At 47.3% G+C, this 22,954-nt stretch overlaps 1 protein-coding gene and 1 long non-coding RNA gene across 24 annotated transcripts in view; both read right to left on the bottom strand.

Moving 5' to 3' along the window:
- Positions 1-7,599: 7,599 nt before the first annotated feature.
- Positions 7,600-15,123, bottom strand: LOC127930105 (uncharacterized). 23 transcript variants are annotated; one of them, XR_008136787.1, is made up of 5 exons: positions 11,557-15,123; positions 11,007-11,226; positions 10,784-10,838; positions 10,577-10,631; positions 7,600-8,172 (listed from the first exon to the last, which is right to left on the bottom strand). It is a non-coding gene; the product is annotated as an uncharacterized LOC127930105 (long non-coding RNA). The 23 variants fall into 23 exon arrangements; XR_008136793.1 differs by lacking the exon at positions 7,600-8,172 and adding an exon at positions 11,227-11,391 and having other exon boundaries at positions 10,564-10,631; positions 11,007-11,171; XR_008136789.1 differs by lacking the exon at positions 7,600-8,172 and adding an exon at positions 11,337-11,391 and having other exon boundaries at positions 10,564-10,631.
- Positions 15,124-16,540: 1,417 nt separating this feature from the next.
- LOC118379456 (protein phosphatase 1 regulatory subunit 29) overlaps positions 16,541-22,954 on the bottom strand; it is a 267,189-nt gene continuing 260,775 nt past the window's right edge. Inside the window, 4 exon segments of the mRNA XM_052519365.1 lie at positions 16,541-18,823; positions 18,826-19,564; positions 19,695-19,796; positions 19,864-20,605. Of these exon segments, the coding sequence (XP_052375325.1) occupies positions 17,172-18,823; positions 18,826-19,564; positions 19,695-19,796; positions 19,864-20,226 (2,856 nt within the window). The 5' untranslated portion in view covers positions 20,227-20,605 and the 3' untranslated portion in view covers positions 16,541-17,171.

The raw sequence follows: 22,954 nt of genomic DNA, 5'->3' as shown, positions 1-22,954 counted from the left end.
GAGTACATAATGTCTTGTTGATAATGTTTGGGTTGCTATGGAAAGAACCTTCATAAAGAACGAGCATTAGTAAAGAGATAGAAAGAGCGACCAATCAGAACTGGATAACACATCAGGCATGGGCTTAGTGAACGGGGAGAAACATTCACAGCGTTGTTCATAGAAACCTAATTGCATAGAATGGGACACCATAGAAAGCTGTGTTCCATTCTATTCAATACATTTCTACCTGCAGTGTTTCTATCAGAAGCTGGTCTCCACTGTAGGAGTGCTCAGAGAGAGCTAGGCTGTGATTGGCTCATCTGTCTAACCACCCCATAGTGCCCGTTAAAGACCTGGAGCATCTCCATCCAGCGCTCTGATCGATCCCGGACATTTAATTTCCTGAATGAGGTGAGAATGGTGCTCCTGCCTGGCCCTATATCCGAGGAGAGCTTTCTGTGCTCCGAAGCCTCTGAGCTTATCCCTCTGCCAAGAACTATCCTATCATATCCTGCTGGCATCAGGCATACCGCTGCATCAGATTATGTGTTCGGAATGCCAACCAGCCAACCTGGTGTTTATGAGCACAGAGCATTAGCATCGATCGGAATGCTGCCAGCTCTGCTGCTACTGTTTAATGTGCCCAGTCAGAAAACAAAACAGGGTTTCTCCACCGGAGCTGCAGGAGCGCTTACTGTGGACATCAGAGATTAGCCACCGGCGCTAATGGACTATTTACTGATCTGATTAGCGTAGTGATTCATTTCAACTTATAAAACTAGATGAGAAAAAAGAAGAAACCTGCACACTAATAAAACAACAAAACAGTCAAACAAAATGGCCACCGGGCCTGAAATAGCTCTTCTGCTGAGCTAGTAAACACCCAGTCAAGAGGTTAATTCATTTCATTTGTCTATGTAATTGATGCGGGACAGCCTCTTATGTTTTTGGCACGGGTTCACCCTTATAGATAGATGCACTGTGTAGAAATGTAAACATGTGTGAGTTATGGCCTGCTGTCACAGTGAGGAGATAATGGGGAGCTGGACCAGCGAACACGTCATTGACTCACGGCCAAGAAATGAAATGCACTCAACTCCCTCTGCTCCGGCTACTCACACCACTAACGACAGACTCAGGATCAGCTCGAGGACTACTCCCTGTGGTTCCATTTACCTGTAGCCATGACCATGGGAAGAGATGAAGTTAGCGTATTGAGCCTGCATGTAGAACATGCCTATAGATCTAATAGCTGAGCTAGCAGGGCGCGGGGTGAGTGGCAGGGGAGAGGACACTGTATTGATCCCCCATCACTCATAATGGATGAATGAGGACACAGACTAATACCCTAATAGGACCCTAATGGTTCAATGGTCTGCTTAACCCTTCTCATGTGCAGAGGGTACTGTAGTTACTGTTGTCCATTGGAGAGAATAATCAGTGTCATAGAGAGAAGGAGAGATCCCTGCAGCTTTCCAAACAAATGGATGGAAACAACCCACAGGCCTGAAGGTTTTTTCCACAGCACACAACTCAACCCGCCAGAAACAATAGGAGAAATATAGCAACGCTAACTGCAGACAGTAGAAATACATTAGGCTGAAACTGAATAACAGAAAACCTGATAAAGATGAATGCAACTATTCAACATTAGAGAGATTTAAAAAGAAAGTCAACCTTAAAATGAACCTAAATCTTAGAAATGAGTTTGACACATACTGTATCTCAGTCCCTACGGTTCTGTTTGTTTTCAACATACATCCACTCGTTAAACACAACAATATATTTCTTCTCTTGAAAAATACAGGAAATCATGCAAATATAACTTTGTTTCTTTTTTAAATTTCACTTGTTAAACTTCTCTATTCTTTAACCTCTTTAGGTCATAGATAATCAAGTACTTCAAACTGTCGTCCCTAGATCCCGAAGCCCCAACCCATCCAGAAGAAACACGCAGACAGATCAAGCTCAGTAGACAAAAAGCCACACAATCAACTTTTTTCTTTTCTTTTTTTTTTACAGTCAGTACAAGATTCACAGATATTTCACAGATTCTTTTAAATCCATACCTTCTCTTTGGGAACCAAACCTTAGGAAAAATGTTATATATATGTGCACATGGAGAAAACAAAATTGTTTATGCTATCGTCTTGGACATTCCTGAGCCTTGATTTGGGACAGGTATAAAAGCTCTGTAGTGCTCTCCTGCTCATGGATCTGAACCAGCAACCCTGGAGTGTAGGGCATGTACACTAACCTCTGTGCCATAGAGATTCAGACCTCTTGGCTGAGGCCTAGCATGCTTCCCCTCAGGGGCTACAAAGTATAAACAGTGTAATTGGGTGGCCAACCAGACCGATAGTAAAGAAGAACATAATCATAAACATATTTGACATTGAATCAAATCCCGGTTCTGATAATTGTTGCTCAGACATTTAGTGTGAACTCCTGACCCTCACTTGCCAAGGACTTCAGTCTTTTATTTGACACACGGCAGGATGGACAAACTAACATGCATCCGCAAAACTTTGCCAATAAATATCTTTCTGAACTTTTAACAGAGTTATCGGTCTTATCGATCTTGCTTCATTAATATCCCCTTTCAAACAAGGAACACTGCCAAAATCAAAACCGAATCCATATTCATTCTCTGTTCCCCTTATCCCACAAGCAATGGTACTTCCGAAAGGATAACATAATTATCCACTTAAACAAAGTCCAACTCTCAGTATGAAGACGCCCAGCCTACAAAGACTCCCACACAGCCATGTGAGCTATACTGTAGCTCAGAATAGCACTGTGGAGGCAGAAACAGTGCTAGTGTGGTTGTTTCTCCTATACAAGTTGTCCAACTACAGACGTCTTAGCAACCACACGTGTCAGACACAAACAGATGAAGCTCAGTGATGATACAGACCTCTATTTGTTCAGTTTGTACTGAAGACATTCAGCCTGAAAGGCAGAGTGAGAGAGATGGTTTTCCTTTAAAGGACACATGTAAGAAAAGAGACTGTCGTTTGTTGCCTTGCAAATTGGACATTTCATGAAGTAGTAGTACTGTACTCCATGGCACATCCTTGACCAAATGAAATGGATTATTCCCCATCATGGACTAATGTTGGAATTAACCCTATCATGATAACAAAACCATTTAACTCTTTAGGCTGGCTAGAATAACAGTGACTTCAGCCATTATGCTGATGACCTAAAGATCTCCAGTTGGACCTCAGGGGAGCCAGTGTCATGGTTAACAATGGAGCCCAGGCTGAGATAAGGCTGAAATGAGGCCTGCTATTGTTTGAGGATAATTATGATGGAGTAGATAGGGAGAGAAAGCTAGTGGGAACGTGAGCAGGATTTTACTATCTGTCCTCAGACCTGTTCTATACCAGAGAGGCGTGCCAATGATTCTGAGTAGCCTCGGTTCTGTAGCGCTGTCCTCTTCCCACGCTCTCTCTCTCTCTCTGTGTGTGTGTGTGTTCAGTATCCTGTTGGTCCATGTAAGCAGTCTGTTGACAGATTCCTGATAAAAGGTGTTAGAAGCTTCATGCTGAGGCCCTGGGATCATCTCCCCTCTAGAGAGTACTTGTTTCTGGAAATCCTTCTTTCCATCTCTCCCTCTCTGAAGATCCCATTATTACCTGCTGCCTCTCTCTCTCCCCACCTCTCTCTTTACCTCTCCTCTCTCTCTCCCCACCTCTCTCTTTACCTCTCCTCTCTCTCTCTTTACCTCTCCTCTCTCTCTCCCCACCTCTCTCTTTACCTCTCCTCTCTCTCTCCCCACCTCTCTCTCCACACCTCTCTCTTTGCCTCTCCTCTCTCTCTCCCCACCTCTCTCTTTACCTCTCCTCTCTCTCTCCCCACCTCTCTCCACACCTCTCCTCTCTCTCTCCCCACCTCTCTCTTTACCTCTCCTCTCTCTCTCCCCACCTCTCTCTTTACCTCTCCTCTCTCTCTCCCCACCTCTCTCTTTACCCCTCTCTCTCTCCCCACCTCTCCTCTCTCTCCCCCCCTCTCTCTCTCCCACCTCTCTCTTTACCTCCCCTCTCTCTTTACCTCTCCTCTCTCTCCCCATCTCTCTCTCACCCCACCTCTCTCTCTTCCCACCTCTCTCTTTACCTCTCCTCTCTCTCCACCTCTCTCTTTACCTCTCCTCTCTCTCTTCCCACCTCTCTCTTTACCTCTCCTCTCTCTCTCCCCACCTCTCTCTTTACCTCTCCTCTCTCTCCCCACCTCTCTCTTTACCTCTCCTCTCTCTCTTCCCACCTCTCTCTTTACCGCTCCTCTCTTTCTTCCCACCTCTCTCTTTACCTCTCCTCTCTCTCCCCACCTCTCTCTCTCCCCACCTCTCTCTTTACCTCTCCTCTCTCTCTCCCCACCTCTCTCTTTACCTCTCCTCTCTCTCTCCCCACCTCTCTCTTTACCTCTCCTCTCTCTCCCCACCTCTCTCTCTCCCCATCTCTCTCTCCCCACCTCTCTCTTTACCTCTCCTCTCTGTCTCCCCACCTCTCTCTTTACCTCTCCTCTCTCTCTCCCCACCTCTCTCTTTACCTCTCCTCTCTCCCCACCTCTCTCTGTCCCCACCTCTCTCTCTTTCCACCTCTCTCTTTACCTCTCCTCTCTCTCTCCCCACCTCTCTCTTTACCTCTCCTCTCTCTCTTCCCACCTCTCTCTTTACCTCTCCTCTCTCTCTCCCCACCTCTCTCTTTACCTCTCCTCTCTCTCTTCCCACCTCTCTCTTTACCTCTCCTCTCTCTCTCCCCACCTCTTTCTTTACCTCTCCTCTCTCTCTTCCCACCTCTCTCTTTACCTCTCCTCTCTCTCTCCCCCCACCTCTCTCCACACCTCTCCTCTCTCTCTCCCCACCTCTCTCTTTACCTCTCCTCTCTCTCCCCACCTCTCTCTTTACCTCTCCTCTCTCTCTCCCCACCTCTCTCTTTACCTCTCCTCTCTCTCCCCACCTCTCTCTTTACCTCTCCTCTCTCTCCCCACCTCTCTCATTACCTCTCCTCTCTCTCTCCCCACCACTCTCTTTACCTCTCCTCTCTCCCTCCCCACCTCTCTCTTTACCTCTCCTCTCTCTCTCCCCACCTCTCTCTTTACTTCTCCTCTCTCTCTCCCCAACTCTCTCTCTCCCCACCTCTCTCTTTACCTCTCCTCTCTCTCCCCACCTCTCTCTTTACCTCTCCTCTCTCTCCCCACCTCTCTCTTTACCTCTCCTCTCTCTCTCCCCACCTCTCTCTTTACCTCTCCTCTCTCTCTCCCCACCTCTCTCTTTACCTCTCCTCTCTCTCCCCACCTTTCTCTCTCCCCACCTCTCTCTTTACCTATCCTCTCTCTCTTCCTACCTCTCTCTTTACCTCACCTCTCTTCATCTCTTTCTCGCCAACCTGTCACTTCACTCTACGGTCTGAACACTGTGTCTCTCAGGCAGATAAACAGATGAGTATAGCCTGAGAAAAGGAGCGAGTGGACTAGCAGGAGGCCTGGAGGGCTGCAAGCTGGCTGCCAACCAGGCTTCCTCTTATCCCCTCAATACACTCCCAGCCCCCAGCCATAGGACTGTTCTCACATTGAGAGAGAGAGGTACACACTAAACGTATATTAAACTCGGAGTAAAATACTTTGAAGCCCAAACAAGCACAGTCATCCATACTTCACATTTAAGTGCAGTAACAACTGTACGTGAAAACATTGCCTCTTAAACTAGAAGTGGAAACTGAGTGACTGAAATATTCATGTAGCGGGTCAAAAAAGGCTTTTCAACTGCATGTGAACTGAGTTGTATGACTATAAACTAGCAAAATGGTGCTGTATTTCAAATGCTTTATATTTTCTGCTTTCAAATTTCACTTTTCGATATCAGTCAATTATCATTCATAAAATACAATTTATTTGAATCCATTGAAAGGTCCATTAGACAGTAATTCAAAGTAATAAACTATGGGTGAACATTAATACTGTTTCAATAGTCTTCTAAATGAGTTGGACCAAGATATACAGGATCTTAATTTGACCTTTATTGTCACAGCAAAAATAATCCTGCAGCAACAGGATTTGAACATTTAGTCCAGAACGTTCATTGATCGGTGGTTAGGCAGGCTGTTAGTTGTCCAAAAGTAGGCTACATGAAAAGTACAATACTGTTAATATAAACATGTGTTAGTGTGGGTTTTCAGTGAATTTATGTACATCACAAAGCTGATCTGAAATTCTCAGTAACAAAAGAGTGATCAAATTAAGATCCTATATCTGTAATGCCTGATTTATCCATAATATGTGAAATGTAAAATGTGAAATGAAAGCCCATTTTCAGCCATAAAGCTGCTGTCCTCCTGCCTCTCTGGTCCATTGTTATAGCAGTTAGAGGTCCTAATGCTTGGAGAGAGATAAAGAGCTTAGAAAGAGGTGGAGAAAAATTCCATGGAAAAGTAATCCACTTTCTGCTTGTTGTAATGTGGCTGCAAACTGACAACGATTAATGTTCTCGCTTATTTTCTGCCACTTAAAAGGCGATGCACAGTCAATCCCCAGTCTATATTGGCCGTGCAGCATTTACGGTGATATGGCCTCTGCAGAAGTCAGGGCATTTGTACTTCTTGGGCTTTGCCGAGCAGCGCAGTGCTGTTGTGAAGGATGTTGTCAAAGAAGTGAGTATGTGTTTATACAGGACCTCTTGCCCCCACCTACCGTCAACCAATCATGTCAATGCGGAGCTATACTGAGCCCTCTGCATTCTTACAAACATTTGAGAGGCACACGGCGATACGGCAGAGCTCAATTTGGCCTCTGCATTCCTCTGGAGACTCTGTCATGGAGACTCTGTCATTGTGTCACACCCTCCATATGGAGCCTCCGGTCACATTTTCAGATCAAGAATAAATTGTCTCTTAGCTTCCTATAGCTTCTTTTCCATCGATACATTCCGGCTCTGCTGTTAGTCTTTCTTTTTGTCATCCTTCTCACTTCTCTCCTCTGTCTCTTTCTCCTCAGATAGCTCCTTTCCTTCCATACAGCTAGCCTGTCACTAGCCTCTGCCCTCTCTTTCTGTCCATCCCTCTTGCTCTTTCCTTCCATACAGCTAGCCTGTCACTAGCCTCTGCCCTCTCTTTCTGTCCATCCCTCTTGCTCTTTCCTTCCATACAGCTAGCCTGTCACTAGCCTCTGCCCTCTCTTTCTGTCCATCCCTCTTGCTCTTTTCTTCTATGCAGCATCTATATAGTCAGTGTCTGCTACAACCTCTCTCTCTCTTTCCCCCTTCCTTTCTGCTCCATCAGCCACAGCTCAGTAGCCTTTCCTTCCATACAGCGTTGGGGTAGGCGATCACTGATCAATGTCAACAGCACGATTAGAGAGCCATGGACTTATCTTCATTATCTGTTGTCTGTAGTCTACACACACAGTCCATCTGCAGTCTGCACACACAGTCCATCTGTAGTCTACACACACAGTCCATCTGCAGTCTGCACACACAGTCCATCTGTAGTCTACACACACAGTCCATCTGCAGTCTGCACACACAGTCCATCTGCAGTCTGCACACACAGTCCATCTGCAGTCTGCACCATCCATCTGTAGTCTGCACACAGTCCATCCGTGTGAAGAGAGAGCCGCTGGGGCACAACTAGAGACATCACTGGGCCTTTCAACCCATTCTCTGAGAGATGGGAAACTCTTCAAATACTCACACTGTTCCACCATGTCAGCATAGCATCCAACATAAAGCATTGATGTCATGGCCGCCTGAATAGCTGTCTGTCTGTCTGTCTGTCTGTCTGTCTGTCTGTCTGTCTGTCTGTCTGTCTGTCTGTCTGTCTGTCTGTCTGTCTGTCTGTCTGTCTGTCTGTCTGAGATTACTGAGATTAGGCTTCAGACTCATTGTTTTTAGGCAGTGACTCTTGTGAGTACTATAGAAATTGTGGATCCAATCAATGTTTATATGTTTAATGCTTATTGGGGCGCCCAAGAGGGGATGCCATGCTTTTTTAAATTGTTGTGGAGCACCGAGTCCCCCCAGTTACAGTGCACTGGGTACAAGGTATACACTCCAACCTGGTCTGGAAAACTAACCAAGCCCAAAGGCTCCATGTAGGCCACCAATGTACTCTTAACTACTTGAGGTCAGTGCTATAGAATACAGTCTTCCGTGTTCTATATCCAGCATCCAGCCAAACCCCTGGTGTTTCCAACCTCTACGCTTCGTGTTCTATATCCTCATTCCTCTCTGCCTCCTTCTTTCCACTCCTTTCCTCTTTTGACCTCACCCTCTCACCTTCCCCCTACTCACAAGGCAGGCAATATGCCTCATCTTTACTAGATGCTGCTTCTTCCACTAACCTCATTGCAACTCCTCCAAGTCTCCGACCACTACCTTGTATCCTTTTCCCTCTCGCTCTCATCCAACACTTCCCACACTGCCCCTACTGGATGGTATCGCGCTGTCAACCTTCGCCTCTCTCCCCCGCTACTCTTCTCTTCCATCCTATCATCTCTTCCCTCTGCTCAAACCTTCTCCAACCTATCTCCTGATTCTGCCTCCTCAACCCTCCTCTCCTCCCTTTCTGCATCCTTTGACTCTCTATGTCCCCTATCTTCCAGGCCGGCCCGGTCCTCCCCTCCCGCTCCGTGGCTCGACGACTCATTGCAGCTCACAGAACAGGGCTGGGCAGCCGAGCGGAAATGGAGGAAAACCTCCTCCCTGCGGACCTGGCATCCTTTTGCTCCATCCTCTCTACATTTTCCTCCTCTGTCTCTGCTGCTAAAGCCACTTTCTACCACTCTAAATTCCAAGCATCTGCCTCTAACCCTAGGAAGCTCTTTGCCACCTTCTCCTCCCTCCTGAATCCTCCCCCTCCTCCCTCTCTGCAGATGACTTCGTCAACCATTTTGAAAAGAAGGTCGACGACATCCGATCCTCGTTTGCTAAGTCAAACGACACCGCTGCTTCTGCTCACACTGCCCTACCCTGTGCTCTGACCTCTTTCTCCCCTCTCTCTCCAGATGAAATCTCGCGTCTTGTGACGGCCGGCCGCCCAACAACCTGCCCGCTTGACCCTATCCCCTCCTCTCTTCTCCAGACCATTTCCGGAGACCTTCTCCCTTACCTCACCTCGCTCATCCCTGACCGCTGGCTACGTCCCTTCCGTCTTCAAGAGAGCGAGAGTTGCACCCCTTCTGAAAAAACCTACACTCGATCCCTCCGATGTCAACAACTACAGACCAGTATCCCTTCTTTCTTTTCTCTCCAAAACTCTTGAACGTGCCGTCCTTGGCCAGCTCTCCCGCTATCTCTCTCAGAATGACCTTCTTGATCCAAATCAGTCAGGTTTCAAGACTAGTCATTCAACTGAGACTGCTCTTCTCTGTATCACGGAGGCGCTCCGCACTGCTAAAGCTAACTCTCTCTCCTCTGCTCTCATCCTTCTAGACCTATCGGCTGCCTTCGATACTGTGAACCATCAGATCCTCCTCTCCACCCTCTCCGAGTTGGGCATCTCCGGCGCGGCCCACGCTTGGTTGCGTCCTACCTGACAGGTCCTCCTGTAGGTGGCGTGGCGAGAATCTGTCTCCTCACCACGCGCTCTCACCACTGGTGTCCCCCAGGGCTCTGTTCTAGGCCCTCTCCTATTCTCGCTATACACCAAGTCACTTGGCTCTGTCATAACCTCACATGGTCTCTCCTATCATTGCTATGCAGAGACACACAATTAATCTTCTCCTTTCCCCTTCTGATGACCAGGTGGCAATCGCATCTCTGCATGTCTGGCAGACATATCAGTGTGGATGACGGATCACCACCTCAAGCTGAACCTCGGCAAGACGGAGCTGCTCTTCCTTCCGGGGAAGGACTGCCCGTTCCATGATCTCGCCATCACGGTTGACAACTCCATTGTGTCCTCCTCCCAGAGCGCTAAGAACATTGGTGTGATCCTGGACAACACCCTGTCGTTCTCAACTAACATCAAGGCGGTGGCCCGTTCCTGTGGTTCATGCTTGGGTACGACCCTGCCTCACACAGGAAGCGGCGCAGACCTAATCCAGGCACTTGTCATCTCCCGTCTGGATTACTGCAACTCGCTGTTGGCTGGGCTCCCTACCACTGAGGAAGTACAGTTCCCGGCCCAGTCAAAACTGTTCGCTGCTCTGGCTCCCCAATGGTGGAACAAACTCCCTCACGACGCCAGGACAGCGGAGTCAATCACCACCTTCCGGAGACACCTGAAACCCCACCTCTTTAAGGAATACCTAGGATAGGATAAAGTAATCCTTCTCACCCCCCTTAAAAGATTTAGATGCACTATTGTAAAGTGGCTGTTCCACTGGATGTCATAAGGTGAATGCACCAATTTGTAAGTCGCTCTGGATAAGAGCGACTCAAATGACTTAAATGTAAATGTAAATGTAAATATCCAGCATCCAGCCTAACCCCTGGTGTTCCCAACCTCTCGACTCATTGTTCTATATCCAGCATCCAGCCTAACCCCTGGTGTTTCCAACTCTTGTGTTCTATATCCAGCATCCAGCCTAACCCCTGGTGTTTCCAACCTCAATGTTTCTATATTTAGCATCCAGCCTAACCCCTGGTGTTTCCAACCTCTACGCTTCGTGTTCTATATCCAGCATCCAGCCTAACCCCTGGTGTTTCCAACCTCTGTTGTGTTCTATATCCAGCATCCAGCCTAACCCCTGGTGTTCCCCCTCTACGTTACGTGTTCTATATCCAGCATCCAGCCTAACCCCTGGGGTTTCCAACCTCTACACTTCGTGTTCTATATCCAGCCCAACCCCTGGTGTTCCCAACCTCTACGCTTCGTGTTCTATATCCAGCATCCAGCCTAACCCCTGGTGTTTCCAACCTCTACGCTTCGTGTTCTATATCCAGCATCCAGCCAAACCCCTGGTGTTCCCAACCTCTACGCTTAACTGTTCTATATCCAGCATCCAGCCTAACCCCTGGTGTTCCCAACCTCTACGTCTTCCGTGTTCTATATCCAGCATCCAGCCTAACCCCTGGTGTTCCCAACCTCTACGCTTCGTGTTCTATATCCAGCATCCAGCCTAACCCCTGGTGTTTCCAACCTCTACGCTTCGTGTTCTATATCCAGCATCCAGCCTAACCCCTGGTGTTTCCAACCTCTACGCTTCGTGTTCTATATCCAGCATCCAGCCTAACCCCTGGTGTTCCCAACCTCTACGCTTCGTGTTCTATATCCAGCATCCAGCCTAACCCCTGGTGTTCCCAACCTCTACGCTTCGTGTTCTATATCCAGCATCCAGCCTAACCCCTGGGGTTTCCAACCTCTACACTTCGTGTTCTATATCCAGCATCCAGCCCAACCCCTGGTGTTCCCAACCTCTACGCTTCGTGTTCTATATCCAGCATCCAGCCTAACCCCTGGTGTTCCCAACCTCTACGCTTCTTGTTCTATATCCAGCATCCAGCCAAACCCCTGGTGTTTCCAACCTCTACGCTTCGTGTTCTATATCCAGCATCCAGCCAAACCCCTGGTGTTTCCAACCTCTACGCTTCGTGTTCTATATCCAGCATCCAGCCAAACCCCTGGTGTTTCCAACCTCTACGCTTCGTGTTCTATATCCAGCATCCAGCCTAACCCCTGGTGTTCCCAACCTCTACGCTTCGTGTTCTATATCCAGCATCCAGCCAAACCCCTGGTGTTTCCAACCTCTACGCTTCGTGTTCTATATCCAGCATCCAGCCTAACCCCTGGTGTTCCCAACCTCTACGCTTCGTGTTCTATATCCAGCATCCAGCCTAACCCCTGGTGTTTCCAACCTCTACGCTTCGTGTTCTATATCCAGCATCCAGCCTAACCCCTGGTGTTCCCAACCTCTACGCTTCGTGTTCTATATCCAGCATCCAGCCTAACCCCTGGTGTTTCCAACCTCTACGCTTCGTGTTCTATATCCAGCATCCAGCCTAACCCCTGGTGTTTCCAACCTCTACGCTTCGTGTTCTATATCCAGCATCCAGCCTAACCCCTGGTGTTTCCAACCTCTACGCCCCAATACGCCCCCAAACACAGCTCTGTTCTGCTAAATATCCCATAAGCCTGAACAAAGGCCACTTAACACAACAGCTCGTCTAAACCGCAACCATTACACCGTTTGCTGGGAGTTAGCAGGGAAACCATGTATTATTTAAACAGACAACAGAAGTTATTTTAGAATGGAAAACTTTGACCATTCCTGACAACATAGTGGAGGGAGATTAGTATATCTGGTTGTCTCAAATGGCAACCTATTCACTATATTGTGCACCTTATTCACAATGTAGTGCACTAGTTTTGACCCAAGACCCTCCTTGGTATGTCCAATGCAGAGTTGAAAGAATTTGATCAAAATAGCTTTGAAATGATGGATTGAGAGGCATAGGCTACATGAGAGTAAAATCATTACATGAGCTCTCGTAAAAGAAAAATGTAGTGCAAGCAAGCCGAGAGAAGAGCCCCCACTGGGTTCTTTTTTATTATTACAAAATACAAATAGAATTGCCACTGTATTTGGCTAAAGGACCATTTAACAAATGGGCAAACGTTGCTATGACGTGACAGAAGCACTCTGGGAATGTTGTGGAAACGATGTGTGATGATCGAGGCAGGTCCTTGAGCAGGAGAGCACTTGAATGAGCTTCAGTCTTACTCCTCCCAGTGATTCATACATCCTATTTAGATAGAATAACTAATCAATGGCAAATTGAGTCAAACAGTTGACCATTTAGAATAGAAAACAAACCAATGGCAAATTGAGTCATAAAAACATCTGAAACGTATGAAACTGTAGTATGAAACAACCAAACCAAACATCTTTTTTTGTTACATTGTACTTCAAACACACTCAAAATGGTGGCAGTTGTAATGGTTGTATGTATGGGCTCTGGTTTGTACAGATAAAAATCCTTTCACAGCTTTGTCAACCATCTGAGTCTTTTTGAAGGGGCAGGACACTTTCTCACACGTGTCAATGTCTGTAAACTTACATTAGGAGTTCAGGGATTTGGAGCCAAAATGACAAAAAAGTCACCTTTCCGGGTGTTTTTAAACGTTCTCGCCAGGTTCCTTGAGAATCCCTCTGTGTGTGAATGGTGAAGGGCAGAGTCAGTCACAGTTAGCCTCCGGTAGCATAGCAGTTCCTCTGTAGAGTTTTCAGGTGGAGTGTCTCTGAGAGAGGAGATCAGTGGGTATCGTACCTTTAAATCCCCATAATTGTTTGTTTGTTGTAGCTGTTTCCTTCAGGAAGACTGGAGAGTCTGGAAAGAGTTGTGTAAATCCAGTGACATTTCCTCTCTCCTCTTTCACTGAGAGAGCTGGCATTGTGACTCTTTCCTTCCAGGACCTTGTCGGTTCCAATGGAAAACCAAAATGGCGGCACCATGGATCTGTATGGAATATGACCTTTGACCTCGAATCACTCGCAGGATAAACCAATCATAACCCAACACTACTTCAAACAGAGAGAGCTGAGGGAACCGAAAAAAACCACCCCTTGTAACATCCAGGTAACATTTATATAAGATTTACTCATTTGAACCACTCTCACCCACAGACTGGTTTGTATTCAACATGCATCATTTCATCACAAACAAGCGCAGGTGAAACAAGATAAAATATTTGGGAAAAAAAGAGAAAGGAAGAGAAAGTGGAAAAGGAGGGAGTGAAACAAATGTTGTGCAGGAGGAGAGCTAATACAATCCAACTCTCAGAGGAAGGTCATTTCCAGCTTTTCTCCTTGGATAAAGGGGGACAGGTGTTATTCTGCTGAAGCCCATGCAGAGATGTCGTGTTCAATCGCTACACACCACTGAAGCCACATTCCCATTAGGCCCAGGCGCTTAGGGGTGTGCGTGTGTGTGTGTGTGTGTGTGTGTGTGTGTGTGTGTGTGTGTGTGTGTGTGTGTGTGTGTGTGTGTGTGTGTGTGTGTGTGTGTGTGTGTGTGTGTGTGTGTGTGTGTGTGTGTGTGTGTGTGTGTGTGTGTGTGTGTGTGTGTGTGTGTGTGTGTGTGTGTGTGTGTGTGTGTGTGTGTGTGTGTGTGTGTGTGTGTGTGTGTGTGTGTGTGTGTGTGTGTGTGTGTGCAGTGTGGAACAGTGAACACTCATACAAGAGGACACAGAGGGTGAATAAGCGAAAGAAAGAGAAAGAGAGAGAGGGAGGCTGAAATTCACTTTCGGAACATTTTCTCCTTATGAAAAGTATCTCCTTGGCTACCACCTTACATCACACTACAACACTGTTGCTATTGATAGAAACGTACCCTATTGACCCCTATTTTAATTCAATGCACTAAAATGCTGTATGTAAGTCATAGTAAATCATATGGGTCCATCTAACCTGGGAGACTTCAGCACAGGATATCCCCTGTTTCCCATTTCTCTAGAGAGGTGACTCCAACCTGTCAGTGTGTCCTTCACAGTGTTGGGGAAGCTGCTCTGAAAATAGACTTTTCCAAGCTACCAATTACTGCACACTGGAAGAAGTTCAACTACACTAAAGCTGCCCTTAAGAAAGAGTTTATAGTTTACTGAACTAAAGTTACTTTGAAAAAGCAGTTCACTGCATCCAAACTACTCCATGAAAAATGATATGTACATTTGAAATGTCATAGAATACAAATAGCAACAACAGATCGCTCTGTAGTTAGATGTTAACAGAATGTGTCATTTATCCTATTAAACACAAAAACTATGTCTCAAGTGAGAATTAGGCAGGTCTGATGCCATATTGTTTTTTTTCCTACTTTTTGCAACAAAAAAGTAGTGTGTAGTTCCAGTAGCTAACCAGACCTCAGAAAAGTAAAGAACTTCTGAAAACACTACTAAGATTGTAATTTAACTCAGCTACCATCAAGTTACTGCAAAATGTAGTTACATTACTAGTTGGACTACATGTAGTTCACTACTCCCCAACACTGGTCCTTCATACGCAGTCAGCTGTTACAATGACAGACTGCCTCCTATAGGATTAATACACACAGGTCACTCTACTGAAAAGGTTAACAGCTGGGTCATGCATTAAAGTGGACTTGGTGAATGTATCCTCTCTGTCTCTCTCTCTCTCTCTCTCTCTCTCTCTCTCTCTCTCTCTCTCTCTCTCTCTCTCTCTCTCTCTCTCTCTCTCTCTCTGTCTCTATCTGGTATGGATATGAGCTGTTCTCTCCTTGTTTATGCATTTCTCCACAGTTGTCTGTCAATATTCCAATCTCACAGACTCCTAATCAACTCTCGAGCCAGGCAGGCAGATCTAATTCAATTAGCTTAAGCACTCTACACACAACCCAATGCTGCATATTGACCGACCCTATACACACACACACACCAGCGTGCGTGCACACACACACACGTACACAACCACCCGATGACACAGTCTTGTTTAATTGCTAATTAGTGTGTCTAATTAAAGTGGACGCTCATGGTGTTAATATCCAGAAAGAGGTGTTGGTGTTAATTAAAGGTGTACCTCCTTACTCCGCCCCTCCTTCAGTTGTTATTAAATAAGAGGGGTATTATTCTCTTGAGCTAGAACTGCTGTACAGGGGAACTGTGTGGGTGAACCTGTGTGAAGTGGGTCACCAGTTAAAGACCACGATCCATTTTTGATCACATTATTAAACGTGGCATGAAGCCACATTCATCTCGACAAAAGGATTGCCAGCAGCACACAAAGTGCTCACATCAAATGATGCACATTGTCTGTATTTTAGCTCTGTTGACCCACATTCATCTGCTGACATGAATATACACAATATGCAGAATGTATCTCTCTCCCTTCTCTTTTCTTTCTCTCTTTTTTATCTCTGTGTTTTACAGTCTCTCCATCTCTCTCTGTATCTGTCTACAGAACCTAGTAAGTCACAGCGACCGCTACCCAGGACACTGTTAACAACAATACAGCTGTTCACAATCTGAGTCCCATTCACAGGGTCCAGGTTAAATGTCTGATCATAGATCAACATGTAGGACCAGATACCTGATCCTCCTCCCTGGAGCTCCTAGCGACATGTCTCTGCTCCAGGGGCGGGGCTACTGTTTTACACTGCTGTGTCAATTCCCTATCTTCACAGGAGGTTACGTCTGGCCTATCACAGTGCATTACCCTGCCTGCCTGGTTGGCTAGTCCTGTGCTATGGCTGACTGAAGACCCAAAGTCAGTGTCACAAAGGGCAGCCTATTCCCCATAGGCCCTGGTCAAAAGTAGTGCACTGTTTAGGGAATAGGGTGGCATTTGAGACACAACAAAAGCCTGCATCGTCACACCGTAAAGCCTCCCTGAGTGTTTTCAGTTTTTCCTTTTTATTTCTCCCAGCTTGCTGTGACTGTGACAGCCACTATTGAAATGCAAATGTTTGTGCACCATCCAATAGCATGGATGATCTGAAGGATAGGAGGGAGAGACTGCTTGACAGCTCTGTTCACAATCACCATGTTTCCCCCCTTTGTATTGCTCTCTCTCTCTCTCTCTCTCTGTCTCTCACTCTCTCTCTCTCTCTCTCTCTCTCTCTCTCTCTCTCTCTCTCTCTCTCTCTCTCTCTCTCTCTCTCTTCTCTCTCTCTCTCGCTCTCGCTCTCGCTCTCTCTCTCTCTGTATATTATCTCACTGTGTTTCTGTCTCACCAACACAGACATTATCTCCGCACCCTACATGCGCCCAAAAACATGTGTAGGAGTTTAGACTGACTCATACACTCATACACACACACACAAAAACACTGACACACACACATACAGTACACTCGTTGACACACGCATACACTCAATGCAGACACAAACAGGCGATACGTCATCTGATTTCCCGTCTCTACACACAGATGAAAGTGTGGCACAGAGAATGACACTCCAACAGGTGAATTCCACATGAAGTGTTCACTGAATACTGCTCCCTGTCTCTAATTATAACTGTAAAGACGATGAGCAGGTTCCAGAAGTAGTCCTACAGTCCACAATGACCCTGCTGTACTGTCATCTCTCTCAGCTCTGGTCCTGCTGATGATAACATGTTTTGACACTGATCAATGAAACCTACTGTAAATGAGTCAGACTCAACTTAACTCTTCCACCACCCTCATTCATTTTATTTTCGGCTAGTATCTCAAATTGGCAGTTCACCGGGACCAACAAGAGACCCATTACTCAAAACTCAATTTCCCACAATGTCTCACTCTCACTTCCTGTCTTCCTTTCACAGCTTCTGCTGGGCTGACACACCCTTCCAGTAGTCGAGGATGTCGTGGAGGTCCTCCCCTTTGGCAAACTGCACCTTCTTCCTTAAGGCGTTCCCGGCCGTGACGTAGCATGACTCATCCCTCTGGCCCTTCCTGTAGGGCCGGAACCTCTCCCAGATCCTCAGAGAGCTCTCCGAGGAATACTCAGGGCTGGAGGAGTACCCAGAGTAGTTTTGGTGGCGGGAGGGCGAGAGCTGTGAGTAGGAGGCGGCGTCACGGCGGGAGCGGGTCAGGGGCTTGAGGAAGGAGGCCCTCTGGTGCGGCGAGCCCTGGTGGGAGCCCTCGTAGTACAGAGCTGGGACGGAGTGGCGGTGCTCTGAGCAGTGGTAGTCCTCCTGCTGTTCCTGTCCCTGTCCCTGCTGCTGCTGCTGGTGGTGCTGATGATGCTGGTTGGTAATACCATCAACACCACCACCACCTCCACTACCACACCCACCACCCCCACCTCCTCCCCCGCCGCTCCCCACCAGAGGCAGCCGCTCCAGGGGCTCTCCACACCCCGCGGGGCTGCCTCTCTCCCCTGGGTACTGCTGGCAGGGGTCCGGGCTGCGGGGCTCGTGGATGTCCAGGCTGTAGACCCGGCCTCCTCCTCCGGTCCCTCGTTCCCGGTCACGTCCCATGGAGTTGCAGGACGAGGTGCTGCACTGCTTCTTCACGGCACTGATCACCACCGCAGCGTCAGCGCTCATCTGCCTCACGACGGGGCGCACAGCGGACGCAGGGGGAGGCGGCCGGTAGGGCGGCGACACAAACCCCCCGCCACTGATCCCCGGACGCTCCGAGAGAGGGACGGAGAAGGGGAGTGGCGGTGGAGGGGGGATCTTGGTGGTAGGGGAGGGCAGGCCCGGGCAGGTCTCAGTGATGCCGGGGGAAAGAGGGATGAGGCCATGGGTCAAGGAGGAGGTGCAAGTGGGTGGAGGGGAGGTGGGGTAGGAGGTGGTGGTGGTGGCGGAAGAGGCAGTGGAGGAGGCGGCCATGACAGAGTCCAGCTTCAGGGCGTCGATGCAGTTATTGATGATTTGGTTGACCTTATCCACCTCCATGGCGATGGTGGAGATCTCTGAGGCCGAGCCTCGCCCGTCATCGTCCGAATCCTCCCCCACGTCCGTCCCGTCCTCTTCTCTTAGATCCTCATCCTTCATCCCTCCCTGTCCTCCTCCCATCCCTCCATCTCTCATCACCCCCTCAGTCCTCACATCCATGTAGTTGCCTTTGCTGGTCAGCATGGCCTCAGAGAAGGCGGTGGGCATCTTATCCTGAGGGATGGAGGAGAGTCTGGAGGAAGAGGTGTTGGCGGAGTGAAGCATGCCCGAGGAGGAGGCAGACATTGGTAGCTTGCCCCCGTGCGTATGATGCTGGTATTGGTGGTGGCCCTGACCCTGGGCCTGCTCCTGGAGCTTCTGCACGGCAGACGGGTCGTTCCCCACGGCTGCCGCCACCTCCGGGCCATACCTCATTTCTAGAATCGTCTTCTTCACACAGATGGACTTTTGCTTCTCCTCATGCCTCCTCTTCTTCCTCAGACAATAGTAGATGAGGCCTAGGATGCAGAGCATCCCGATGAGGCAGCCCACGATGGTCATTATGTAGTGGGTGGTGGTGGAAGGTGTTGGCGGCATTCGTCTGGGTTCTGGGCTCGGGTGGAGAACTGGAGACAGGTGTGGTTGTAGCGCTGGGAGGTCCGGATGGAGGCCACGCAGAAGGTATAGTTGGTGTGTGGCTTGAGCTTGTTCAGTGTGATCATCTCCTTCTTGAGCTTCAGGTTCATGACATCAGAGACAAAGGTGTTATTGTACTGCACCAGGATGTACATCTTGCTGTAAGGTCTGGGGATCTGGACCATGATAGAGGCCGTGAAGAGGGACACGTGGTGGAGCTTGATGCTGGGGCTGAAGCTGTGCTCTGTGGAGGAAGACGAGGTGGTGGGTTGGTGGTACGGACCCACGCGGTCAAACATGTCCGGGCCCATTCCGGAGGAATCTGAGTCTGGCGGGAGAGACGTCATCCCGGGGATGAAGATCCCATCCCGGCAGACAGAGGACAGAATCGTCCGAGCGTTGTGCCCGGCGTGGCCGGAAGCGATGGGACTCAGGAGTGGGTAGCCAAACATCTCCCTGGGGGTCTCGCACTGGAGCCGGTCGTAGGTGTGTGTGACGTTATTGAAGGCCTCCAGCCAGGTGAGGAAGTTGTACAAGTCACAGCCACAATGGAAGGGGTTCCCAGCCAGCTCACACACCATGAGGCGATTCAAAATGGTAAAGGTGGAGGGGTCGAGGCGGGCCAGCTTATTGGACGACAGGTCAATGCTGTTGAGACTGAGGCACTCATCCAATGCATTATTGCCAATGACCTTGATGAGAACATACAGAGACAGAAAGCAATATATTTAAAAAAAATCTGAATCATATTGTACATACAGAATAATATCAACTTATCTTTAGCAAATAGTAGAACAAAACAAAAATCGACCAATGTCACACCTCAATGAGGTTGTGCTGGAGGAAGAGGCACTGCAGCCGGCCCAGGCCCCTCATCATGGCTTCTGTCAGGTTGGTCAGTTTGTTGTAGCCCAGCTGGAGAACCTAGGAGAGAACCAGAAAGGATTACGTTAAGATTAAATCAATCAATCAACCCACCCACCCAGTGTACCTGTAGGTTGGCCTGTTGGGCGAAGGCCCCGTCCTCGATGTAGGAGATCTCGTTCTTGGTGAGGTTGAGGTCCGTGAGGTTGGTGAAGCGGTACATGGAGGTATAGGGGATCATTTTGAGCTTGTTCTCGTTGAGCCTCAGGTCGTGGACCGTGTTATTGATGTGCTGGGGGATGGTCTCATATGGAGGCTGGTTCTGGCTGCAGATGGCTAGCCACACGTAGCCCTTGTCCCCCTCGATCAGCCAGCAGTCCCCCCAGACCAGGCCCGGAAGGTGGAGGAAGAGGAGGAGAGAGGGAAGGATGAGGAGGGTGGGGGTAGATGGAGAGGAAGAGGAGGAGTGAGTGTGAAGCCTGCTGAGCATGATGATGGAGGGAAGAGAAGGAGGAGGAGGACGAATGAAGAGGGAGGTTTTGTTAAGATGGAGGAAACGTGGGATTGAAATAAGGGAAAGCGAGGTTGAGTTTAAAGGAGAAAGAGCGTGGGGGATGGACTGACGTAGCTAGGTTGTCCTCAGAAAGGGGAGAATGGGTTTAGCTTGGGTGTAGAAAAAGAGGGAGGGGCCTCACACAGTCAGTCACAGCTGTATGGTTGTCATGGTGATTAGCAGAGTCCCCATGTCTTTTCACTTCCTGTTGGACTGCCGTGGGGAGTGAAACAGCTATTCCTCATAATCTCTCCGACAGGAAGTCTTGTTGATTGATCTGATAGGAAGTAGCAGGATCCGCTGGAGAGACGTGAGTCTGTGGAAGAGAGGAGAAGAATAGCGTGAGGCAACAATAGAGTGGCACATAACAATAATAACATGGAATGAACCAAACAACATAGAACACAAAACACCAGTGTTGCATACAGATGGAGTCTTAATTTGATCACCCTGTTTCAGGATAACTTTCCTGGAAATGTAATGTATTTGAGGTTTAAAAGGCTTCTGAAGTTTGTAATTTTCACTTTGAAATTTTAGACTTGATTTTCCCCATTCATTTAATCCACATAATAATTCACATTTCCTGTTGATGCAGGATTAGCAAACTGGCTCAAATTAAGATCCTACATCTGAATAAAAAACCTAATCACATGGGACAGCTATAAAATCAGGGGCAATTTTAGAAAACTCTGATTTCAGGTGGAACTATGATTAAGGAGACGATTGTAGAAAAGCACACGTCCTCATTCCTCAAAAAGCAATACAACATCCAGTTTATAGATGAAAACACATCCTGAATGGGAGTCGAAAAATGCACTGTTTAACACACACCAGCATGACCCCTTTCTCTCTGACAGCCACTCTCTGCAAACAGAACAGATGCTTATTCATGACCATCATGTGCGACCAGAAGACAGCACTTGGAAATAAAGTGCCCTGCATAAAACCTCAACACAGAAACCTAGCCTATGAAAACATGATGTTCATTCACAACATGCATCATTCTGGCCTCGGCGCTGATATCTGTGCATCTTAAATCTTGTGCCACTGTGACACTCAAGGTTTATTGCTCCGTCGTGGATTCATTCTGGATTACATCCTAATCCTGGCAAATGACACTTCATACAGTTTCTCCACTGTAATCCCCAGGAATCTTCTCTAGGAAGATTACTAATGGAATATATTCTAGGTAACACATTCTCTTGTAAAGATAATGTATGTCATGGTGGCCCATGATTTGATGGGGAAAATATATACATGTATGTATTACAGTGGATGCTGCTGAGGGAGGACGGCTCATAATAACAACTGGAATGGAGTCAATGGACTGGTATCAACCACATGTAAACCAGGTGTTTGATGTGGTTGATACCATTCCATTGAATCCATTCCAGCCATTATTATGAGCCGTCCTCCCCTCAGCAGCCTCCACTGATGTATTAAGGTTGGGAATAGCCAGAGACCTCACGATACAATATTATCACGATCCTTAGGTGACGATACGATATATATTGCGTGTCTCACGTTTCTCTCGATGCATTGTGATTCAATACTGTGATTTTATTACGATTCCATGGTCTAAGCATATTGCTCAACATCTATCTGCTGCAGAGGGACCAGAAAGAGGCATGTGGAAAACGGGTTTTGATCAGTCATGTTAATAAAAGTGCTGAAAACAAATGGTCTATTTAATAGAAGATGGAGAACATATTGTTGGTGCAGGTTCTCTCATCCAGCGCAAAAATAACATTGCCATATTGTCAAAACGATACCATATATTGTCAAAACGATACCATATATTGTCAAAACGATACCATATATTGTCAAAACGATACCATATATTGTCAAAACGATACCATATATTGTCAAAACGATACCATATATTGTCAAAACGATACCATATATTGTCAAAACGATACCATATATTGTCAAAACGATACCATATATTGTCAAAACGATACCATATATTGTCAAAAATAATAATTCCGATATGTAACTGTATCCATTTTTCCTCCATCGCTAGTATGTAGTGTATGTGATTAAAAGGATCATTCAAATATGTGTTGAGTGTATAAATGACATTCAAATATGTGTTGAGTGTATAAATGACATTCAAATATGTGTTGAGTGTATAAATGACATTCAAATATGTGTTGAGTGTATAAATGACATTCAAATATGTGTTGAGTGTATAAATGACATTCAAATATGTGTTGAGTGTATAAATGACATTCAAATATGTGTTGAGTGTATAAATGACATTCAAATGGCACACAAAGTTAAAAAGCCCTCTTCCCTTCATTTAAAATAAGGGAGGAGTGATGGAAAGAATAAAGAATGGTAGGATGGAAAGAAAATAGGAAGTAAGGGAGGATGGAAGGAAGGAAGGGAGGAAGGAAGGGAGGAAGGTGGAAAGAAAGGAGAAAAGTAGGAGAGAATGTAGGGAGAAAGGGTGGGAGCAATGAAAGAAAGAAACTGAGCTCAGGATGAAGAGACAAACTTCCTCTCCACAGGGTGCGATCCACTCAGACAAAGTTTCTGTCCCTGACTTTCATTTGTCCTCATCATGTTAAACTATTCATGCTGTGAGAAAGCTCCTAGTCCCACCACTCCTGTGTCTGCACTTCCTGGATCCCTAGGAAGGAGAGCCCCCTGCAGGAGGCCC

Source organism: Oncorhynchus keta, chromosome 5, assembly GCF_023373465.1.
Source record: "Oncorhynchus keta strain PuntledgeMale-10-30-2019 chromosome 5, Oket_V2, whole genome shotgun sequence".
NCBI lineage: Eukaryota > Metazoa > Chordata > Actinopteri > Salmoniformes > Salmonidae > Oncorhynchus > Oncorhynchus keta.
Note: the sequence above shows the minus strand (reverse complement) of the source record. Positions and strands in the feature narration are given on the sequence as shown.